Source organism: Dipodomys merriami, unplaced genomic scaffold (assembly GCF_024711535.1).
Source record: "Dipodomys merriami isolate MVZ:Mamm:240054 unplaced genomic scaffold, mDipMer1.0.p SCAF_28, whole genome shotgun sequence".
NCBI classification, from domain to species: Eukaryota; Metazoa; Chordata; class Mammalia; order Rodentia; family Heteromyidae; genus Dipodomys; species Dipodomys merriami.
This window is the reverse complement of record NW_027204270.1, coordinates 12,921,267-12,944,386: the sequence shown is the minus strand read 5'-3', so window position 1 is coordinate 12,944,386 and position 23,120 is coordinate 12,921,267. Positions and strand designations below refer to the sequence as shown.

Genomic DNA, 23,120 nt, shown 5'->3' with positions numbered 1-23,120 from the left:
GGGTCCTGTTTTGGTATACTCTACTTCCTCTTCGCTGCTAGACTAAAGTCTTGGCTTAGGGGAGCATATCAAGAAGACGTACAACTTCAGAGCTGGGCACTGGTAACTCACACTTGTAATCCTTGTTATTCAGGAAGCTAAGATCAGAGGACCACAGTTCAAGGCCAGCCTGGTCAGGAAAGTCCGTGAGACTCTCCAATAAACCACTAGAAAACCAGAAGTGGTGCTGTAGCTCCAGTGCTAGAGCACTAGCATTGAGTAAAAGAGCTCAGGGACATCACGACGCAGGCCCTTTGTTTTAACCCCATGACTGACAAAAAAAAAAAAAAGTCCAACCATAGTACATTGTTGAGGATGAGGGAACATTTGCTTCAGGCTTGAGCCCTGGTGCAAAATGCTCGGGGCCAGCAATGTTTCTGATATCAGAAGACTTCCAACTATATGAGGTGAGCATCCTTAATCTGAAATCACAAATGTAGACATTTTTGAGTCACACACAATCTGTGTTACTCCATTGGAGTGGATGGAGAAATTCAGATCCCAAATGGTCAGGTAAAGACCACTGGCCAATGTGGGAGAAAGCCAAGATTCAAATCCATGCCTGTCTGGCTTCAAAGCCTTGGTCCTTAGCCAGGTGTCTTATCCTGTGTTCCACTGATGGCAACTTCCAGGCTATACTTGATAGACTCCAGGGCAGATTTCTGTTCTGTGACCTTCAACTTGACCCCGAGTATAGGGAGGCATTGGCTGGCTCTAGCAGTCTGCTGCCGGAAACCTAGGATGGCAGCAGGGCCTTTTATCAGGGCACTAATTGCTATGCTGTCAGGGTTGGTGGGGTGGGAGCTTCCCAGCCACCTGTGTTTCTCCTTCTCTCCTCTGTCTGGTGGCCATTAGGGGAGCTGCCGATGTTTATCTCTTGGACAGAGCTTGGCTTTATCTCTAATCTGTGATTCTAAATGGACCTAATGACCATTGGATGTTTGGATTCTGCCACTACCCAGCTGCAGTCCCTCCCAGACTGGCTCACATATCTGACACAGCAAACAGGTTGGAGCTCTGAAAGCTGGGACTGATACTTCACTGTTCTTGGCAGCCTCGTTCAAGCCATTGCTTGGGCTCTTCCATCTTGGCTTTTAACTATGGCTTGGATTGCATGGTTTGGTGTTTTCTACTTCTTGGTCCCAGTGCCAATACGGGTGATTCTGATAGTCCCCCAAGGTCACCCATATGTCATTTGCTATACCTTTTTTTATTTTATTTGTTTTGGTCATAGGGCTTAAATTCTGAGCCTGGGCACTGTCCCTGAGCTCTTCAGCTCAAGGCAAGCACCCTACCGCTTGAGCTACTGTACCACTTCCCATTCACTACACCTTTGAAGAGCATCCAGAGTAGTCTTTTAAAAAGTTCATCTAAACTTACCTCCTGTCACTTCTGACCCTGCCATAAATCAGTGATTCTTCCTGTCTTTCTCCATTACTCTTCCTACTCTTGACATAAATCAGTGATTCTTCCTGTCTTTCTCCATTACTCTTCCTACTCTAGCTTCTTTTATTATTATTTTGGATGTATTGGTATTTGAACTCAGGGTCTTGTGCTTGCTAAGCAGCTATTCTACTATATAAGTATTCAACTATTTGAACCACTCTGCCAGCTTCTTTCTGTGTTGTTTTCAACATAGGATCTTGCTTTATGCCTGAGTTGGCCTAGATTGTAATCCTCCTATTTGTGTTTCTCTTTGCTGCTGGGATGACAGGCATGTGCCATTTATACATAGCCATTAGTTGTGAAAGTATTTATTGATGTTTAATGCCTAGAGTTTCCTGGAAACTCAGTTCCATGATTTCTTTTTTGTGTGCTAGTGCCGGGGCTTAAACTCAGGGCCTGGTCACTGTCCTTCAGCCTATTTTGCTCAAGGCTGTCATTCTACTAGTTGGGTCACAGATCCCTTTCAGGCATTTTGGTGTTTTATTAAAGATAAGAATCTCATGAACTTTTCTGCTTGGACTGGCTTCAAACCAGGGTCCTCAGATCTCAGCCTCCTGAGTAGCTGAGATTACAGACAAGAGGTATCAGCACCCAGCTTTGATCCCTTGATTTCTGTCTCTTAAGTAGCTAGGATTATAGGCTTAAGCCACCGTTTCTGGCTGAGCTACTTCTATTCTTAAAAGTGTCCTGTTCCTTCTATCCCACCGCCTTTATATATGCTTCCCCCTCTGCCTGGGCTGTATCACAGTCTCTCTGTGTAGTCAATGCTCTTCACCTTTGGGGAAGACTTCTCTGTCTACCTCCAACCCAACCTGATCCTGGGTTCAGATCCATCTATGTTTGCATGTTCTTACAGCAGCCTTGCTGCTGCTTCACCTTTGATGGATACTGGTTTAAATGTGTCTTCCTTGCTAGAGTGTATTACCATCTCTGTGCTTTTGTTTCCTATTTTGGCAAAAGATCAGTAATACTTGTATCTGTCTCATAGGATAGTTTTAAGAGTCTAATAAGTTAATTTCTATAACCTGCTTTTAAAGGAGCTTGCCATGTGCTTAAGCAGTTATTATTTACAAAAAGATGATTGATTCTGAGATATAGAGGCCTAGTATTTTTCCTCTCAAATTAACAAATTACTCCCTGTGTGGCAAATCATAACACATCCTGGAGCCTCAGTTTCCCTATCTGTTCAATTGGGATCTGGAGACAAACACTTCTTTGTTATACAGGTGAATCTCTAACAACAGAGACCTGCCCACCTCCCCTCTGCTTAAACCCTACTTGCTCATTTGAACCAATGCTTTGGAACAGAACAGTTTTTGAAATGGCTGTTCATTTTTGCTTCCAGTCCCACTTGAATTTCTGACTACAACTGAGAAAGATGCTGTGATAGTTAATTTTATGCATCAGCAAGACTAGCCTAAGGGATGCTCAGATTGCTGTCAGAACCTCACTTGCTGTTGGGCCTGTCTGGGAGGGTGTGTCTAGAGGGGAATTAGTGTCTGAATTGGTGGTTGGAACAGATCTCCATCCTGACCCGTGCAAGTGACATTCTCAGCTCATCAATGGCCGGACAGAATTTCAGGCCCAGGAAAATGTACCAGGGTGCTTTCATTGGGAACAACTCCCTTCACCCCGCTTTGTCCCATCCTTCTCCTGACTTTGGGTTCAGTGTTCCTGGTTCTCAAGTCTTGAACCTCACCAGCCCTGGTCCTCAAACCTCTTGGTTTGGACTAGAATTCTTCCTGGTCTGCCTTCCTGGGTGCCCAACTTGCAGATACCTGAGTGTGGAACTTCACAGTCTCAGTAGTCACGTGAGTTGATCCCTCATAATAAATCTTGATTTGCTTTTTTTTTTTTCAGAACCTGGACTAAATCTCTCTAGGCTTGGGTATTCTTGTAAAAAATGTTCAAGCCCTTGTATTGGCACACAGATGGCACCAGTGGAGAAAAGTGAGGTCTGTGTAGAGAGAGGTGAGGGAAAGGAGGAATCACCAGCATTCTAGCTAGCATTCTTTCAGTCACCTGCCACGGGATCAGGCTTTTGTGTTTTTAATTTAAATTTAAAATTTTCGGTACCCAGGTCCTGGGGCTTGAACTCAGGGCCTAGGCTCTGTCCCGAAGCTTCTTTTTCTCAAGGGTAGTATTTTTCCACTTGAGCCACAGCTCCACTTCTGGCTTTTTTTTTTTTGGTAGTTTAGAGGAGATAAGAGTTGCCCACACTTTTCTTCCCCTGGCGGCTTTGAACTGCAATCCTCATACCTCAGCCTCCTGAGTAGCTAGAATTATAGCCATGACCCAGTGGTGTCTGGCCCCTGAGCTTTTTTTATTTTTATTTTTTATTTTGCTCAAGGCTAGTTCTCTATAACTTGAGCCACAGCTCCACTTCTGGCTATTTGCTGGTTAACTGTAAGAGCCTCACAGACTTTTCTTCCTGGTCTGGCTTTGAACTGAAATAATCAGTTCTCAGCCTCCTGTGCAGTTTGGTTACAGGCATGATCCATCAGCACCTGGCTAGGATCTGAGTTGGAAACACATGCCAGTTCTGCAGCACCTCTATTTCCCCCTGGCTCACAGGCGGGCACCAGGGACCATCTACATCACAGCACTCAGCTCAGGCACCTCCTTCCAAGGCTCAGCCTGGAGCCTTTCCACTCCTCCTCCTAGGTCCAGCCTTGGCAGGGAGGACTGATGGCTGATTTTCCTACACTTGATGCAGAACTGAACATCTGATTCTTCAAAGCCACGTTGCTCAGTGTGGGACCCAGTGAAAGGCTTGAGTATTGAGAGGTGGAAGATGCCTGATCTCTGGACTCCTGCATCCAACTGGGTTACATGCTTATCTCTGGTATTCACAGCTGGCTCCTAGGAAGTGTTTCCTGCTAACCAAACTCACAAGAGACTGAAACATGTGTATTAGAATTTTGTATTTAAGCTGGGTGTATTTATGGCTTGAGAAGGATTTTTCATCTCCAGTGACCAAAAATATTTGCACCTGTTATCCACAGAAATGGTTTTACCTTTTACATTGTAAAAAAAAAAAAAACGTTATATGCCAGAGGTATTTAAATATCAGGAGTGGGCTTGCTATCAGTAGCCTGGCCATAAGTAGAAGGATGGCTGAGTCCCAAGTGGGCCCAGCCGCAGTGGGTCTCAGGGAAGAAAGATTTACGAGGTGAGCGCCTGCCTGGGCTCCTTCTTCTGTCGGGAAAGGGCTCCCTGCAGTATTTTCTGTCTCGTCAACGCTGCATTTCATTTTAAATTGCAGCTGAAAGCAGATATTTTCCCTCTTGCCTATTACACCTCTTAATTTGTCTCTCCCTCTGCTGATATTTGTCTCTATAAAGTGTTTTGCATGAAAGACCCACACAGCACAGCGTGGCTTTGCTCTGGGTTAGATTTAACAGCAAGGGAAGACACAGTCTGAAAAGAAATGTGAGAGGCCTGGGGCGAGGACACACACGCCCGGCAGTGTGGACACGTGTACAGACGGACATCTGTGGTCCGAGTATGTGTGTGCACGTTAGTATTTGTACTAATGCATACATGTTGGTGTCCACACGTAAATTGTGTTTGTACGCACGTGTCTACCTGCCAGTCTGTCTCTGCGCACTAAAGCACACACATGGGCACCTGGGTCACCAGTAGGGCCTGATGTGTGGTCGGGGCTTCCCAGCTGGGTCTCCCCTCCCCCTCCCTTTCCTTGCTTCCCAGGGCCACAGCAGTCAGCATCTTTGGCAGCCCCACCCCGAGGGCCCTGGCTCTGGGGCTGTGGGAGAAGGAAGGCCGTCAGCGTGGCTTGAGGGGGCCACTGGAAACACGGCCTTAGGCGGACTTAACCGTGGCTCCCGCCACCCCAGACACTGTCTCCTCGGAGGCCCCACCGCGGCCGGCATCCCCAGGCAAATCCAGGGCGCGGGCTGCCATCTTCCTGACCATCCCCGGCTGGCACTGAGGTGAGAGGGGCCACCCCACGACCGGCAGAGCCCTGCCGGTCTAAACCCTGACTCGAGGCCTTTTCTGGGGGACCAAAACCCAGAGCGGCGCGGGCCGGGGAAAGGTGGGGGAGGTCTGGGTCTCTCCCCGTCCGGCGAATCTGGGCTGAGACCAATGGGCGCCTGTGGCCCAACGGGGATCCCTCCGAGGCAGCCAATGACCTCGCTCGGCTCTCCACCCCGCCCGCGCCAAGCCGGCGCAGCTGGACCATTGGTGTGAGTGGGATGGGGGAGTCGCGGCGCCGGCCCTCGCGGGGAGGGGGCGTGGCTTCGAGTCGGGCTGCCCTCCCCTCTCCACCCCCCTTCTCCTCGCGGCTCCTCGCCCGCCCTCCCCTCCCCTCCCCCGCGCAGCCTCTGCACCCGCGGCCCCAGGACGCGCGGCCGTTGGCCTGGCTGCGGAGGCGCCGCGGCTGCCGCGGGTGGAGGGGCCGGACCGCGGGGCTCGCGGTGGGCGTGGCCGGAGGGCGTGGCCCGGCGGGAGGCGGGGCCGCGGGCGCTGTCGCAGTGAAAGCCGGAGCGGGCGGCGGCGGCGGCGGTGGAGGCGTCCGGGCGGGAGTGCGCGCGTGTGGGGCGCGGGCTCGACAGCGGCAGCGGCTTCTGAGGCGGCGGCGGCGGCTCAGCCTGCGGCGGCGGCGGCGGCGGCCCGTCTGGAGCGCCGCTGCGAGGACGCCAGCTGCGGCGGGGGAGGCGCCGCCGGGGCCGCGCGCTCGGCGGAGCCGGCAGGGCCCGGAACAGGTGATCCCAGCGGGAGCCCCGAGCCCTAACCGAGTTGTCGGGGCCGGAGCCCGCGCGCCTGGGCGCAGCTGCAGCCGCCCAGCCGGGGCTGGTCCGGGACAGGCGCCGCGCTGTGGAGCTGGGTCCGGGCGTCCCTCGGCCGGAGCGGGCGGAGGAAGCCCCCGGCCCCCGCGCCCCAGCCTCCCCCTGCGCCCCGGCGTCCGCCCCGGGCCGGAGCAAAGTTGTGGACGTGTCCCGATAGCCGAGCCCGGGCGCTGTGGCGACCCGGCCGGCCGTGCGCGCTCTCGGGGCGGCGCTGCCCCGCCACCCCGCCGCCGCCAGCCACCCCCGCCGCCGGCCCCCTTTGCAAACTGCCTCCGGGGTTGAAACTTTGGGCGCTGGCGAGCGCGGGACGGAGGCCGAGGGGCTGAGGACGCCGCCCGGCCGGGGCCTGCGTGCGCCCCTCGGCGCCGCGGACGGCATGTGACGGCCGCAGCGCGGGAAGGCGCGGGCCCCGGGGACCCGGCCGCAGCGGGGAGGGACCGCGCGGCGCCCGAGGGCAGGCTGCGGTGCGTGGCCGGCGGCTGCGGGCCCGGGCCCCGAGCCCTGTCGTCCGGCTCGCCCGGGCCCCGCCGAGGTCGCCGCGCCCCCGCCCCAGCGCGGGAGCGCCGGCTCCAAACTCCCAGAACTTCCGGGACAGTCCCCTCATTTCCCCCCCTGGAGCGGAGAAAACTCCGGCTGGCAGTCCTGCCCGGGGTCCCCCCCCAATCCGGGCGGCGCCCCCCTCTGCTCTCACGTGCCTGGACCTCGAGGGCTTTGGGGGGAATCCCAGGAGGGGCTGACGGTCCCCAAATCCGTGGCAGGCCACGATGCTCATGAGGAAAGTGCCAGCCTTCGTCCCGGCCTCGTCCTGGGGGCTGCGGCTGCCGCAGAAGTTCCTTTTCCTTCTCTTCCTCTCGGGGCTCATCACCCTGTGCTTCGGGGCCCTCTTCCTGCTGCCCCACTCCTCTCGCCTCAAGCGCCTTTTCCTGGCCTCCCGGACCCAGCAGCCTGGCCTGGAGGTGGTGGCCGAAGTTGCGGGCCACCACTCGGCCCATGAGCCAGAACCTCCACCCAACCCGGCCCCCGCGGTGCCTGCCCCAGGCGAGGACGATCCGGGCAGCCGGGGCAGTGCCCGCCGCAGGAAGGGATGGCCGCGGCGCACCCGCCCCACCGGACCCCGAGAGGAAGCCACGGCTGCCCGGGGCAACGGCATCGCGAACCCTAGGCCTGGAGAGGAGAGTGTCCCCTTCAGCTTTGATTTCAATCTTTTCCGGAGTCGCTTGCGCCACCCGGTCCTGGGGACTGGGGCCGATGAAAGTAAGGAGCCCCAAAGCCGAGTGCGAGCCCAGCGGGAGAAAATCAAGGAGGTAAGCACCCTGTCCCCCAAAGGAGAGACCTGTGATACCATGCATTGTCTTGACCCCAGTTCCCCCTGGCTTCTGGGCCACTCTAGGCTCCTAGACACACTCCATACCTCCCTCCCTCTCCCCAAACTTTCTGCCTTCTCTCTCCCTTCATGCTTCCCTACTAGAGGTTCAATTCATTGCCACTTCTCCCAAAGGAGAGCAGCTGAACTCCTTGACCACCTGTCCCCAACATTCAGATCTGTTTTCTGTAGCGTCTTCAGCCCAGTGGCTCTGGTGGAGCTGCTAAGTGAGAGCAGAATTTACATTTCCCAATGGGCATCCTATACCCATGCATTTGTAGAATTCTTTCGTCCTCTGTGTCTTTAAGTCTCGACTTTCTTCAAACCTCTGTAGGACCTTGGAAACCAAGGTATTTGGTGTCCTGCAAATCATTTGCAATCTACAAACCAGAGATGTTGTGTGACCCTGCTAACTGTTTCTATTGAGCTTTGGAACAATTGTACATAATTGCTTGTGATGCAGAAGGGAATGATCAATAAGGCAGTGGTAATGTTACAGAAGCACCGGGGTTATTGGCTTAATGAAGCAAGTCTTGGACTGCTTCCTTGTAGGGATTGTACCAGAGAGGAATTTAGAAGAATCTCGTTGAGACTCAATCTCAGCTTAACAAACCAAAACCAAACAAAGCCTTGCTGTGGCTTAAGACAGTTGCAAGTCACTCCTTGGTGCCTACACGTTCTACTCCACCCCTGTCAGAATGGCCTGTGTGAAATGTGTGCCCAGCAATGCAGAGGGGCTGCAGTGACACCCCCGGGCCACGAGGGGGCTGTGGGCCAGCCTTGGGCCAGGGTCTCCTCTACAGCAAGGGAAGATTCCTCCTCCACCTCCTCCCCCCTCCCTCCCCCCTTTGCCCCGTGGAGCACCAGAAGGAAAGAGCTGCTTCAATCTTGATGGTTTGGCTTGCTGGAGGGATCAGCATATCTGCCCTGATTTTGATTCTAGGGAGAACAGGCAGTAAAGGTTAGGACCTGCCCTGCCAAGACCTGCTCAGAGCCAGCTACAAGCTGGAACTGTCCAGTCTTCCCAGTGCACACCTCACTTCCATTTCTCTCTGCTCTGACCCAGCTATGCTGTCTTAACGAGCAATCATGGAACATTTTGTAAAGTTAAGGTAGGAAACCATACAGAAGCTGAGTCCTGTGTGTGTGTTGCATGTGCACATGTGGGCGCACATGATTCAGTAGTTCTTATCAAGATCTCAAAGGTTAACTGAGGGCTAGACTTATTAGTAGTTAAGCAAGAGGCATCACTTCTCTCTTTTATGCTGAGGGGCTCTTGTTTATAGTCACCTGGACCACCTGCAGCTTCTACTCTGAGGACTCCTCAGGAGGACCATAACTCCCACTGAAATTACATAGAAGTTGCATGTGTACTGCTTTTCAGAGGAAGTCAGAGCTGCCATCAGATTTTCTAATGGGTCCCCAGAGGGATTAAAGGTGAACTACCATCCTCCACTGAAGAGGTGCATGTGGCCCATGTCTGAAAGCCTAAGGTTAGGAGCCATTGCTGGAGGGATAGCATGGCTAGTGGAAACTTGGTTCTCCTCCTGTGTAGAGCCAGCCTCTAGGCTGGTAGAGGCTGGGGGCCATGACTTGCTGTGGTGGTGGTGGTTGTGGGAGGTGTGAGGACTCAGTTCTGCAGGTGGGTGTAAAGACAGGAGGAGGAGGTCTGTGTTGGTTGCTGCTATCTGGATTCATCAGTGTGGCATATCCTTGCAGCATGCTGGAAGTAGCTGGAGGCATGCTTGCTTTTATCTGCTGTAGGCATTTAGCAGCCCTCTTCTTCCCTGTTTTCTTTTTAATTTTAATTTTCTTTTTATTATAAAGATGTATTATAAAGGAGGGGCTACAGTTCCATAACTCTCCTCCCCTTTTGAAGATGTAAGCTTCTCAGAGTGGAGGGGCTAGTATTTATTTATTTGGTTTGAGGGTACTGGGGCTTTAGCTCAGGGACTGGGCACTGTCCCTTAGCTTTTTGGCTCAGGCTGGCACTCTACTGCTTGAGCCACAGCTCCACTTATGGCTATTTGGTGATTAATTGGAAATAAGAGTCTCATGGACTTTCCTGCCTGGGCTGGCTTTGAACCACAATCCTCAGATCTCAGTCTCCTGAGTAGCTAAGATTATAAGTGTGAACCATCAGTTCTTGGCTGAGGGACTGGTTTATATACACTATTAAGTTTTTGAAGCCTATTATCTCTTAAGGCTTGACTTTGACCTCTTCCCATGAAACATGAAAAATGTGGGCAGGGTTTTTTGTTTTTGTTTTTTTGTCAGTCATGAGGCCTGAACTCGGCCTGGGCGCTGTCCCTCAGTTCTTCAGCTCAAGACTAGCACTCTACCACTTGAGCCACAGCACCACTTCTGGCTTTTTCTGCTTATGTGATGCTGAGGAATCGAACCCAGGATCTCATACATGCAAGGCAAGCACTCTACCACTGAGCCACCTTCCCAGCCCAGGGTTTTTGACTTAAGTGTTCACTCTCTGTGAGAGTAACTCAGTGCTCCTGAGGAGCATTGCATAGGACTGCTGCTGGGGGTCTTTATTACTCATTTACATTTCTCTCTCTGCCATGCCTACAGGGAGATCTTTTTAAAGGTGTCTGTTGTCACAAAAGGGACTCTGGCTTTGGTTTCTAGTTTGTTTATCCCCAGACTTGGATTGATTAGACCTCAGAGCAGGGAAGGAGCTAAGATCTGATAAAAACAGTCCCTGTTCTTTTATGCTGAGGTTTTTAAAAAGGAAAGTAAATACTGGAAACAGAGCCAGAGAAGGTGATAAATAGAGTAAATGGGACACCCAAACTCAAGTGTCCTTAAGAACATGCTAGTTTGAGAGATAGACAGGGGCCCAAGACCTATGCTGATAAGATGGGGTGAAGCTGTAGGTTCTGGGTATAAAACATCAGGAAACACTTTGTCATGGAACCAACTATTTTCTCTTACCCCTCCCACTAATTCTGAGCCTTAGAAAAAGTGATGTAGTAGAGAGGGACCCAGAGAACATGGGTTGAAGCCTCAGCTCAGCTGTTAACTGTCTGACTTTGGTCAAGTCACTGCCTCTCCTTCCTGGACCTTCCTGTAGAATGGGGTAAAGGAAAGAGTAGTAGGTTGGTCATGGGCACTTTGGGTTCCAGCTCCTACCCTATGGTAGCTGCCGGCCTGCCGAGGGACTCCTTTGTAGTTGGACTTCCAGTGCTTTCCACATAGCTAAGTCCCATGAAATGAAGGACAGTAGTGTGGTGGTGACATTGAGAGCAGTGGTGGTCACTGTTGGGTGTCTAGATTCTACCCACAATCAGCATTCAAATGTTTACTAACTTCATTCTTGTGAGCATCCATGTCAACTGTGGACATGAGGCTGAATGGCCTTAGCTTGGGATCATGAAGGCTCAAAGTGTACACTAGAATGTACAATGGCTTGTCAACAGCCATTTTACATCTGAGGATCATATAGGGAGTGAGGATCTCATTTCTAGGTGGATTACTTATGGATTCAAGTTCAGACCTTTCCACCCATGACAAGAATTAGGCATGCATTGCGTCTTGATGAACAAATTCACACCTTTTTTTGGTGGGGGGGCCAGTCATGGGGGTTGAACTCTGAGTGCGCTGTTTCTGAGTTCTTCAGCTAAAGGCAAGTGTTCTACCACTTGAGCCACAGCACCACTTCCTATTTTCTGTTGCTTTATTAGAGATAAGAGTCTCACAGACTTTCCTGCCTGGGCTGGCTTTGAACTGTGAGTGATCTTCAGATCTCAGCCTCCACAATAGCTAGGATTGCAGATGTGAACCAACAGCGCCCAGCTACTTTTTTTTTTTTTTTTGCCAATCCTGGGGCTTGAACTCAGGGCCTGGGCATTGTCTCTGAACTTCTTTTGCTCAAGGCTAGCACTCTACCACTTAAGTCATAGTGCCACTTCTGGCATTTTCTGTTTATATGGTACTGAGGAATCAAACCCAGGGTTTCATGACAAGCCCTCTACCACTAAGCCATATTCCCAGCCCCTACTTCAGCAGTTGTGGGGCTGGAACTCAGGACCTGGGTGCTGTCCCAGAGCTTTTTTTGCTCATGATTACTGCTCTGCCACCACGAGCCACAGTGCCACTACCCATTCCCTAGTAGATAATTGGAGATAAAAATCTCTTGCCCTGGCTGGCTTCTACCAGCAATCCTCAGATCTCAGCCTCCTGAGTATCTAGGATTACAGGTGTGAGCCACCAGTACCCAGCTAAATTCACACTTTTCTAGATGGTTGATGGCTGATCTGGGGAGCCTTCATTGTCCTTCCCAGTGAAGGAGCCTTTTATGAAGGGCAACTGGCTATCTGGGCCAATGAGTGGGGGATACTGGATTTGGTGTAGCCCCTGTAGTGCTTTCTGACAAACTACATCAAGGGCCATTTCCTCTCATCAGGTGCAACCCCACCTTGCTGGGCTGGGCAAAGAAGAGTGTGGGTTGAATTTCACTGCCTTCCCTTTCTTTCTACTTGCTAAGAATCCAACCTGGGTTCAAGTTTGTCCATTTTGAACCTGGAGAGAAATTTCTGTTTATCTCTGAGACTCCAAGAAGACACAGAGGAGGAACTACAGACAGGTTTATGGGCTGAGCAACTAAAAGACCCAAGAGGTCCTTTAGAAGTTGCAATCATTTTCTGAGTGCAATAGTGACTTGAAGGCAGCGAGGAGGTGGCATGCATGAGTGAAATCACCTGGTGGCAAGGGTCAGCTAAGCTCTGCCCTCAGGGCCTCAGGATATCACTGCTGGTGTGGTGTGATAATGTCTGGCCAATGATCTTTGCTCACTGTTAATGGGTTGCTTCATTAGTCAAGTGCGCTTTCTCTGTGTATCTGATTTGTTGGCATTGGTGCAGGGACAGGTAGAAAAATGAAAAGGCATTGTGTTTCTTGTAGCATGTAAATCTGAGCTTGTGAGATAATTAATATTAGGAACTGTTCAGATTTAAACAGCTTCCCTTCAAAGAGCTCCCAGTTGCTAACTCACTGAAGTTCCTTTTTCCCTCCCCTGCCATTCAGTTCCTTCGATTCCTCTTGCCTTGCCACATTGCACTTAGGTGGAGGCTGGCTGAAAGAACTGGATAGGTCTGAGCCACACTCCTCCTTCCTCGTTAGCAGTTAGACAGGGAGCTGCAGTTAGACAGACGTTCGAATGTGTCCTACCACCAGGACCACGGAACACCTGCAGCTAGGCGGCTCTGCTTTCACTTTGAGTTGCACCATTTTTGGTGGAGCTGGGCATCCAGGGAGCAGTGGCTTCTCAGGTCTCACACTCTTAACTCTGACTTCCATGTTGGGGCAGGGAAAAAAAAAGAGATGACTTAAAAGTCAGCTGCTGCTTTCATAGTACAGCTTACAGTACAGGGTCCAGAATATAGATCCCTGGAGGTTTTCAGAGCAAATGATTTACATCCAACTTCACAAAATGCCTTTTGTCTAGCGTTCCTGGAAGATGGATCCATCACTCCTCCAAAAATAAATATTGTGATATATATTAGGCATACTTTGCTCAAAGGGCCTTACATCTTTTCTCCTACTGAAACAAATAAATCAAGCTCGCAGATTCCCTATGTAAGGAAACCCTTGGCATCTAGCTGGGAGCCTAGCTCTGTGAGGAAGGAACCTGTCTGCATCCAAAGTTGAGTGTGTGGTGGGGTGTTGGGAGCTATAGCAAATGTATTCACAAAACCTTTTAGCTAGGAAAAGATGGATGTGGGATTTAGGAGAGCAGCTTATTACATTGGACGCGTACTACATTGCTTGAAAACATGGGCAGGGGTGAGGGTCGTGAACCAAGGAGGATTTCAGTTCTCTGCCCTGGTAGTCCAAAAAGACCAGGTTCATTCAAGCATTGAGCCATAGTTTCCTGTTATTCTCTGTCCAAGGCCTTTGTACAGTATTTGCCTAATTTGGAGGACAGAAACAGTTCATTTTTCTTGGCTTTGTGTTTCTATTATCCACGATGGTGAAACCAAATTTGAGACCCATGAAATCAGGGCTTGATGACCTTACTCTCACCTCCCTCTTCCTCCTCCACTCACTTCACTCTGAGGCTAGTTTGTAGCTCAGACACATTTTCTTAATCTCAGTTGATATAGCTGAAATTGCTGAAGTCAACACTGCCTTGATGTCTTGCCACACCAAGAAAACAGAGGCCCAAAGCCTCAGTGTGGTGGCTCAGCTGCAATCTTGTTGAGTGTTTCTCCAAACTGTGTCTCCTTTAATTAAAGGCAGAAGTTAGGGCAGTTATCCACCTGCTTACTTTGGCATTTTGATTGGTGCTTTCCTTGGAGCATGAACAATTGTTCCATGTATGTGTGTGTGCGCTCATGTGTGTATGTGTTACTGGATTTTCTTTTGTCAGTTGTGGGACCTGAACTCTGGGCCTGGGCGCTGTCCCTCAGCTCTTCAGCTCAAGGATAGCGCTCACCACTTGAGCCACAGCTCCACTACCGGCTTTTTCTGCTTATGTGGTGCTGAGGAATCGAACCCAAGGCCTCATGCATGCAAGGCAAGCACTCTACCACTGGGCCATCTTCCCAGCCCTGTGTTACTGGATTTTGAACTTAGGCCTGATGTTTGCTAGGCAATACTCTATCACTTGATCTATACTTCTGGTCCTTTTGCTTTTAGTTTTTCAGGTAAGTAATCATACCAACTTTGCCTAGGCTAGCTTCTGACCTTGATCTGTCTACTTATGGCCTCCCTTATAGCCAGGATTACATATATGAAATCCCCATGCCCTCCTTATTTGTTGAGGCATGTCACTGATTTCTGAATAAGTTCTAGTTGCTAAGAATATAAGGGCAAAAATTGTCAAATGGGACTATATCAAATAAAAATGTGCCTGCACAACAAAAGAAATGATTTCCAGAACCAAGAGGTAACCCACAGAATGGGAAAAAATTTTCACCAGATACTCAGTGATAAGAAGTAATATCCCACCGGGCGCTGGTGGCTCACGTCTGTAATCCTAGCTACTCAGGAGGCTGAGATCTGAGGATCGCGGTTCAAAGCCAGCCCGGGCAGGAGAGACCGTGAGACTCCTATCTCCAATAAACCACCAGAAAACCGGAAGTGGCGTTGTAGCTCAAGTGGTAGAGCACTTGCCTTGAGCTGAAGAGCTGAGGGACAGCGCCCAGCCCCAGAGTTCAAGCCCCATGACCGACCAAAAAAAAAAAAAAAGAATTAATATCCCGAATATATGAAGTCTTCAAGCATACAAAGAACAAATAGTCTAATTGGTAAGCAAATTAAATAGTTCGCAGAAGAAATACAAATGGCTAATAGATACATGAACAAATGTTCAACATCCTTAGCCAGCCAGGCACTGGTGGCTCATGCCTGTAATCCTAGCTACTCAGGAGGCTGAGATGTCAGGATTGTTGTTCAAAGCTAGCCTGGGCAGGAAAATCCATGAGACTTTTATCTCCAGTTAACCACCAGAAAACTTGAAGTGTCACTGTAGCTCAAAGTGGTAGAGTGCTAGCCTGGAGCAAAAAGAGTTTAGGGACAGTGTCTAGGCCTCAAGTTCAATCCCCACAACTAACAAAAAAAATTCTTAGCCATAAAAGTATAAAGCACATGCAAATCAAAACCACACTAAGATTCATCTCAGTCCAGTAAGAATGGCAGCGATCAAGAAAACAAACAAATGCTGGCTAAATTTGGTCAAAAAGGAATTTCATATACTGTTGGTAGACATGTAAACTAGTGCAAACACTGGAAATCAGTATGAAGTTCCTCAAAAAAAAAAACCTAAAAATAAACCTTCCTTATGACCCTGCCAAATCACTACTGGGCATATATTCCAAGGAGAGTACATCAATATACAAGAAAGGCACCTGCATACCTATGTCTGTTTCTGAGCTGTGCACAATTGCAGATTGTCTTAAAGAAATTAACAAATTAGCATCTTTTCACCCACATTCTTACCATTGCTAGTACCTGTCATCTTCTCTTATATGTGTGGGTTTCCATCTGGTATTTTTCCATTCAATCTGAAAAAATTCTTTTCACTTTCCTTGTAGTATAGGTCTGCTGGTGACATATTCTTGAAGCTTTTGTTTACCTGAAAATGTTTCTATTTTTGTCTTCATTTTGAAAGGGCATTTTTGCTGCATACAGAATTTTGGGTTGACTTTTTCTTTGTTCTCACCAAGAGTGTAATTCCATTGTCTTGTAATCTGCATTGTTTTTGGTGAGAAGTTAGAGGACACTCCTCTGCATATAATGCCTGTTCCTTACCTTTCGGTACTATTACAAATTTTCTGTTAAGTTAGGAGTGGTGGCTCAATCCCAGCTGTTCAGGAGGCAGAGATCAGGAAGATGTCAATATGAGGCCATCCTGGGTAAAAAGTTAGCATGACCCTATTTCAAATAAGCTAGGTAGTATGGCAGTACAATGACTGATCCAGGCTATGGACTGGGATAAAAGCTGAGTGTCTGTAAAAAGTTTGGAGCAACTGGGTGCTGGCAGCTCACACCTGTGATCCTAGCTACTCAGGAAGCTGAAATCTGAGGATTATGGTTTAAAGTCAGCCTGGGCAGAATCTGTGAGACTTTTATCTCCAACTAAGCACCCAAAATAATAATAATAAAAAAAGCCAGAAGTAGAGCAGTAACGCAAGTGGTAGAGCAGAGCCTTGAACAAAAAAGCTCAGGAAAAAACTCCAAAACCAAGATACCAATCAAAAACAAAAACAAACAACCCTCAATGCCCAGGCCCTGAGTTCAAGCCCCAAGAATGGTACCAAAAAAAAGTCTGGAGTATGGCTCAAGTGGTAGCATGTCTTGCTTATTAAGCAGAAAGCCCTGAGTTCAAACTCTAGCACTGCAGAAAAACAATACTTTTTGTTATGTTTCTTGACAAGTATTTTGCCATCCAATTTATCTTCTTTTTATTTAGAACTATGTTAGGTTGCTTGACATTGCCCTAGAGGTTTCTGAGTCTCTGTTCTCCCCCCACCCCCCAGCTTTTCTGTGCTTCAGTGTTGTTTGTTTACAAGTTCACTGGACTTCTCTTTAGTATACAATCTGTTTTAAGCTACTCAGTGAATTTTTGTTTTGGGTAATATTTACTTCCTGGAATTCTCATTTTTAAAGGTTTTTGTTTCTCATACGTCTACTCTTTGTTTCTATATTTTCCTTTAAATCCTCAGATATATTTCTAATAGCTTTTTTAAAAAGCCATTCCTGTGGCTTTGCTCTTGAGATTTTATAAACTGTCAAATACTTTCTCTGAATGCTTTACCTCACATTAAAAAAAAAGATAGGGTTGGAGTCATGGCTCAAATGATAAGAGCACCTGCTTGGCAAGTTCACAGCTCTGATTCAAGCCCCAGCACTCAGAGATTTGAAAGAAAGAGTTATTCACAGGAGCCAAATTGCTGAATTCTTGATCAGAGGACACAGCTGTAGGTGCTTTCTGTGAGAGCAGATCCTATCTACTTAACTTCTGGGAAGTTCCAGATGAAGTAAATGTATCTCATTGTAAAACCTGCCTTTTATTTTTAGTCTCTTTTTTAATGTGTGTGTGCCAGTATCAGAGTTTGAACTTAGAGCTTTCTCACTGCTTTCTTGCTCACAGCTGGTGCTCTACTACTTAAGCCATGCTTCCATCCCAGCATTTAATTGGAGACAGAATTATAGACTTTTGTGTGGGTGCTGGCTTGGAACCATGATCTTCCAGATCTCAGTCTCCTGAGTGGGTGGATTATAGGCATGAGCCACTGGTGTTGGCAGTTTTAATGGAGGGAATGAGTAAGGGTGTTGAACAAGAGGTATAGCTCCTATTTTTTTTTCCTGGTGTTGATATGGGGCTTGAGATCAGGGCCCTGTGGTCTTTCTAGGCTTTTATGCTTAAGACTGGCACTCTACCACTTGAGCTACACCTCTACTTCTGGTTTTTTGTTGGTTAATTGGTTAAGAAAGGTCTGTGAGACTTTTCAGCCTGGGTTTGCTTTGAACTGTGATCTTCAGACTCAGCTCCCTAAATAGCTAGGATTGTAGGTGTGAACCAACAGCACCTGACTTCAGATATAACTCTTAAGAGCTGAAACCTAAGCCTGCTGAGTAAATGCTAGTTCCCTGGGAAGATATCTCAATATCTGGTTTGTTTTTCTGCATTTGTGTTATTGACCTAAACCAGCAGATCCTCCAAGTGTGTCACATACATTATGGAGCGCTGTGGAATAGTCTTGTTTTGTTTAAATTATAATAATCAATGGAGAAAGAAGGCTTTAGTTCCTTTCAGAAGTGAGCCCTTTCAAGAACCGCCTATAATAATCAGTCTCATTGTGTCGTAGTAGAAGGACATGGTTTACAGAGAAAAGATTATGTTTCAGCAGAAAAGTAGAAGCTCTGTCCAGAGACTCCTGATAGCTTTGTGTCAGACTTGTGCAATGTGTAATTAGGAAAGAGTGGAGGCCACCGGCTCACCCATGTGCTCTCAAGGCTGTGTGGTGTCGTGCCAGCAGGGCTTTGTCTGGCCATCGATCCTGGAGTAGCTGAGATGCTTTTGGGTAGCATCAGTCCAAAGGAGCCATGGAAGTTGGGTATTACACATTTCCGCCATTAGGCCTGGGATTGGGTCACAGCATAGTAAGATGTTTGTGCTCTGAATAAAGTACTCTTCAGCTTGGAACCAAGTGAGAGGAGCAGGATCCTAGTTTGCCCACCCTGGCATCTGAAACCTATTTGTATATAAAAAAAAAGATTTTTTTTTGGTTGTTATTGTTTGTTCTTTTGTTTTGTTTTTTTGCACCAGTACTGAGTCTTGAACTCAGAGCTTCATGATCTCATTTAGATTTTCACTCAGGTTTGCACTCTACCACTAATGCCATGCCTCCACTTCCAGCTTTTTATTGGTTAATTGGAGGTAAGAGTCTCTTGGCTTTGTCGGCCTGGGCTGGCTTTGAACTGTGATCCTCAGATCTCAGCTTCCTAAGTACCTAGGATTACAGGTGTTGGCCACTATACCTGGGTAGGAAAGGAGTTTTGAATCTCTAAACTACTCTGTTTTCCTTTAAGAATCCTCAGGGGTCTGGGAGCTGGATGGAGTGGACAAGTCTGGTGAAGAAATCCCTGTGTATGGGACGTCCTAGCAGAGGCTCAGCTGCCTCATCCAGTAGCCCATGGCACTTGGGGCCTGAACCACAATCCTGGTTCACAGCTGACAGAATGGAGTCCTGGAGAGGGAAGTAACAAACTTCTGGCTGACCCATTTACTCCCAAGTATGGGCTCAGACCCCCTCTCCTATCCTTGATGTAGATGGCCCCTACAACTGCATCTGAATGCTCATGGTCATAACTTTGAGGTCGAGTTTTCACTTTGAGATGGAAAAATATGAAAGTTGTTAAAGCCTTGGTAGGTATTCAGAAGAATTTGTCTCTGGAATCTAGAGAACAGGGATTCAAACCTTTATTACAGTCTGGAATTGCCTGAAGGATTTCAGTACTTGCCGCTGTGTATGGAATCAGAGAAACATTTCTGTGATCTGTGTGCAGTCTCAGCACTCAGATTCAGACACTTCCGGGGGAGGGGCAGTTTCCTAAGGTACACGCAGGCATTTCCAAGCCTGAGGTGGTTTTGTCTTAGTCTAGGCTACTTCTCTTTTCTAGATTGTTCCCTTTTATTCACTATTCGAGAGGTTGGAAATTTCACCTTTTAAAATTTCCTCTGTGCCAGGATTGAATAGTGAAAAGCTGGTTAAGGCTCAGTTAAAACTGAATGTCCCAGGGTTAAGAGCATGACCAAGAAAAGGTACAGGTTTATTAAAACATTAAGAAAAGTATTGAAAGCACCAGCTTCATGTGGAGACTCAGTTATACACAGAGAGCTGGAGGAAAGGTGAAGTGAAATGGTACAGTATAATATTGTCCTGTGCCAGGACCACTTCCTACCACAAACAGATGTCTAAAGGTAAGGAAACATTGCTTAGCTGTATAAATATTTGTCAGTCCCACCTAAATCTTTTGGGAGGAAGCAGGCAGGACATAAACAGCTGAAATGAAAATATTTGCTTGTCCAGGAGTAGATTTCCCAACAGTCTGTTGCCTGCTCTCCGACATGGCAGCCTCTGCCTCTTTCCAGTTACCCAAAATTTGCACTTCGCTCTCTGGGTTTCCGCTTTCCAGGTTTCCGGAGATTCTGGAGCCAGCAGGGTAGATTGTTATCTGCAAAACTGAGTAAGGGGTGGATGTCCAGGAGAAAGGAGGTCCTGAAGTGAAGGAACCCAGTCCCATGTGTCTCATGCAGTGAGCCCTGCCCATTTCCTCCCATTTCTTTCATGTCCAGTGTGTGACCTGAGACCTAGGTTGGTTAGATTGCATCTGTCCTGGCCCCTGGTGGCAGAAGCTACAGGAAGAGAGAGCAGGCTGTAGATTCCTCTAAGTTCTTTCCCTGGGCTTCCTGTCTGTGAATTCTCAGTCTTTGCCAATAGGCAATCTTTCTTCAGCCTTCCCACCATTTATTTCAGCAAAGTCTTTGGCTGATGCAGCATATAAAACACATCCTATTTGCCCCTGCACTGATTGCATTCGAGCTTGGAGGGGTGGACATTCAGCCTGTCAGACTTCTGAGAAGAAATTCCTCTCTGTTGTTAAGTCTCGCATTACACTGCTTGCTGGAGGCCGCCGGCTGCAGGAAACGGTGACAAACATGGAGCTTAGCAGATGGCTGTGCCTGTGGTTTCCTGGAGGCCTGTGTGGGAGACAATTGTGTGTATATTGGTTTTCATTTATGTGCTGGTCTTATTTTCATCTTCCTGAGGTACCCAGATGCCGTAGTGATAGATCGATTGGAAACGACTCATTTGTCAGGGTTCCGTAGGGGACGTAGGTTCCCTCCTCGTGTGCAGTGGAGTCTAAAATGTTTAATTAGATGCTGAGGCATTTCTGCCTGGATCTGCCTTGGCCAGTTTCCCCTGGTAGATGCTGTTCCTGAAGTGTGAGAGGGACTGGGGACCCTCTGGGCTTGGCCTCCTCTCCCATTATCCCCTCCTTTTGTCTTCGAGCACCCTTTGGTCCTGCCTCCTTTCAGCTGCTGCTCATGTGCTTCCCTCAGTCATTGTTGCCCAAGAAAACGGTTTCCTGTGGCTGCTGGAATTTGCAGAGCTGATTTGTGTTGGAAATCTGGTTGTCAAACAGGTCTGAACCAGACTTCATGGAATAATGTAGTTGAACTGATACGCAGTGAGAGGAATATTAACTCCCTGCAGCTTATCTGTTTTGTTCCGGTTCAACCTTTCCAGAAAACCAACTTGCTTTTCCTGGGTGCCAAGCAGGGCTCTAAATGTGAGCATGTGGCTTCTGTCCTCAATGGGTAAAATGGGTAGAATATCCAGGTAGCATGAAGCAGATGTATAGGCAGCACTAGTGCCAGAGAGGAGCTACAGGAAGGTGTGAAGAAGCGGGCTGAGCTCAGGGCTTGGGAACAAGTGACAGATTGGGCAAGTGTGGTCATTGTGGGGTGGTGGGGTGGATGGTCAGTGCAGAGGGGTGCTTGGGGGAAGGGGTGTGGTCAGTGTGAGGTTGGGGGGTTGGAAGGTGTGTGGTCAGTGCAGAGGTGGTAGGCTTGAAAGGGCGTGGTCAGTGCAGAGGTGGGCTTGGGGGAAGGGTGTGGTCAATTTGAGGTGGTGAGCTTGGGCAGGGATGGTGGGCTTGTGGAATTGAAGTTCCACCTGCTGATGGGTAGGTGTTGGTAAGTGGGGCTATGAGAAATAAGGTTTCAAACAGCTCAGGTTTCTACCTGGGGTAATGATAAGGGTCAGTGAGAAGTCTTAGTGGGGAAATGAGTTTAATGCTAGATGTAATGAAGCTAAGATGCTTAAGAAGTATGGGTGCTTATCTCCTAGGAGCTGGAGATGGGTTTGCCACTGGCCAGGACTTGGGAAGGACTTGCATTAGGAGTCATAAGCTGGTGTGTCTGTCAGAGAGGCTTGAGTAGGAGTCATCAGAGGAACCTCTGGACTGAAAGGCCTTCAGGAGCAGCAGTGTCATAGAGGTGTCCTCCCCTCCTTTCTAGAAATAGAGAGCACTGCCCAGCTTTCTGGCCTGTCCTGAGTTTGAAGACAGGCTTCTGGGCTGGCATATGGCTAAGGAAATCTTAAGAGCTCTGCTACCAGAGCAGTCCCTGTTTGGGAGCAACCTTGGCCTTTCCTGTCTTCCTCAAATCATTCTCACTGTGTTGTTAGTGACTTGGGCAGCTTCAAGTCTGAATGTTAAGATCACTCATCCCTGGGGGTAACAGGTGAGAGGAGGCCAGCACTAGTCAATTCCAGTTTATTACTGCAAAGCTGAAAAGTGGCTCTGGTCATGGCATTTTCAGCAGGTGGTATTGGGTTGCTCCAACCTCCTCAGGGAGGTGCTGAAAGCTGAACAGAGTCCCTGTTCTCCTTTCTGCCTGTTCTTGGAAGGCCTGTACAGACAGAGGAACCTCCTCACATTCCTGGGCTGCTCAGAGCTAACCACCTTCCCTAGAGTCCTGCACTTTGCAGATTCCTACTTGTTTCAACTGAGGCCACAGAAGTCAGGAGGAGCAGCAAGTAATGGCAGAGACTGCTGTATGAGATAGTGACTTCAAAAAAAATTATTAAGGCTGGGTGTGGTGGTACATGCTTGTGATCCCAGTGCCTGGGAGGCACAGGCAAGAGAGTGAGCTTGAGGCCAGCCTGGGCTTAATGAGACTATCTCCAAACACCTAAAACACGTGTGATAAAAAACAATTTATTATTTATTATTCTTTTGGGTGGTACTGAAGTTTTAGCTCAGGGCTTCACACTTGCTAGGCAGACCCTCTACCACTTGAGCAATACCCCCAGTGTTTTGGCTTTATTTTTCTGGACTATAGGCACATGCCACTACGCTCAGCTTAATTTGTTGAGATGGGATCAAAAAAAATCTTGTCCCCTTCAGCAGTCATCCTTGTCCTCTGCCCCAGCCCCCACATCCACCAATCTGCTTTCTGAGCCTTTCTGGGTTTTTCTGTTGTGCATATATGTTGTATCAATAGAACCATGCCATATGTGGTTATGACATGTTCAAGGTATGAACCTTGTTGTAACATGTTGTGAACATGTAACATGTGCCAGGGCTTCACTTCTTTGTATCTGAATCCTGTCCCCTTACACAGATGGACTATACTGTGTGCATTCCTTTTGACAGACATTGTGCTGTTGTGCATGATACGATTGTGACTGTTCTTGTTTGTACTTCATGATGGACATGTCCTCAGTCCTTCTGGTGCCCACCTAGCACTGGCATTGCTAGGTCACATGGGATCTCTGTTTGACTGACTGAGGGATTGCAGACAGGCTGTTTGTTTGTTTGTACCAGTACTGGCACTGGAACCAGAACTGAACTCAAGGCCTTGTGCTCTCAGATTTTTTGCACATGGCTAGTGCTCTGCCACTTGCACCATGCCACAACTTGTAGCTTCCCTT

General features: G+C 48.5%; 1 protein-coding gene across 1 annotated transcript in view; it reads left to right on the top strand.

The window, feature by feature from the left end:
• Positions 1-6,225: 6,225 nt before the first annotated feature.
• Man1c1 (mannosidase alpha class 1C member 1) overlaps positions 6,226-23,120 on the top strand; it is a 127,189-nt gene continuing 110,294 nt past the window's right edge. Inside the window, exon 1 of the mRNA XM_070037601.1 lies at positions 6,226-7,600. Within this exon, the coding sequence (XP_069893702.1) occupies positions 7,061-7,600 (540 nt within the window). The 5' untranslated portion in view covers positions 6,226-7,060. The remainder of the gene's footprint in view (positions 7,601-23,120) is intronic.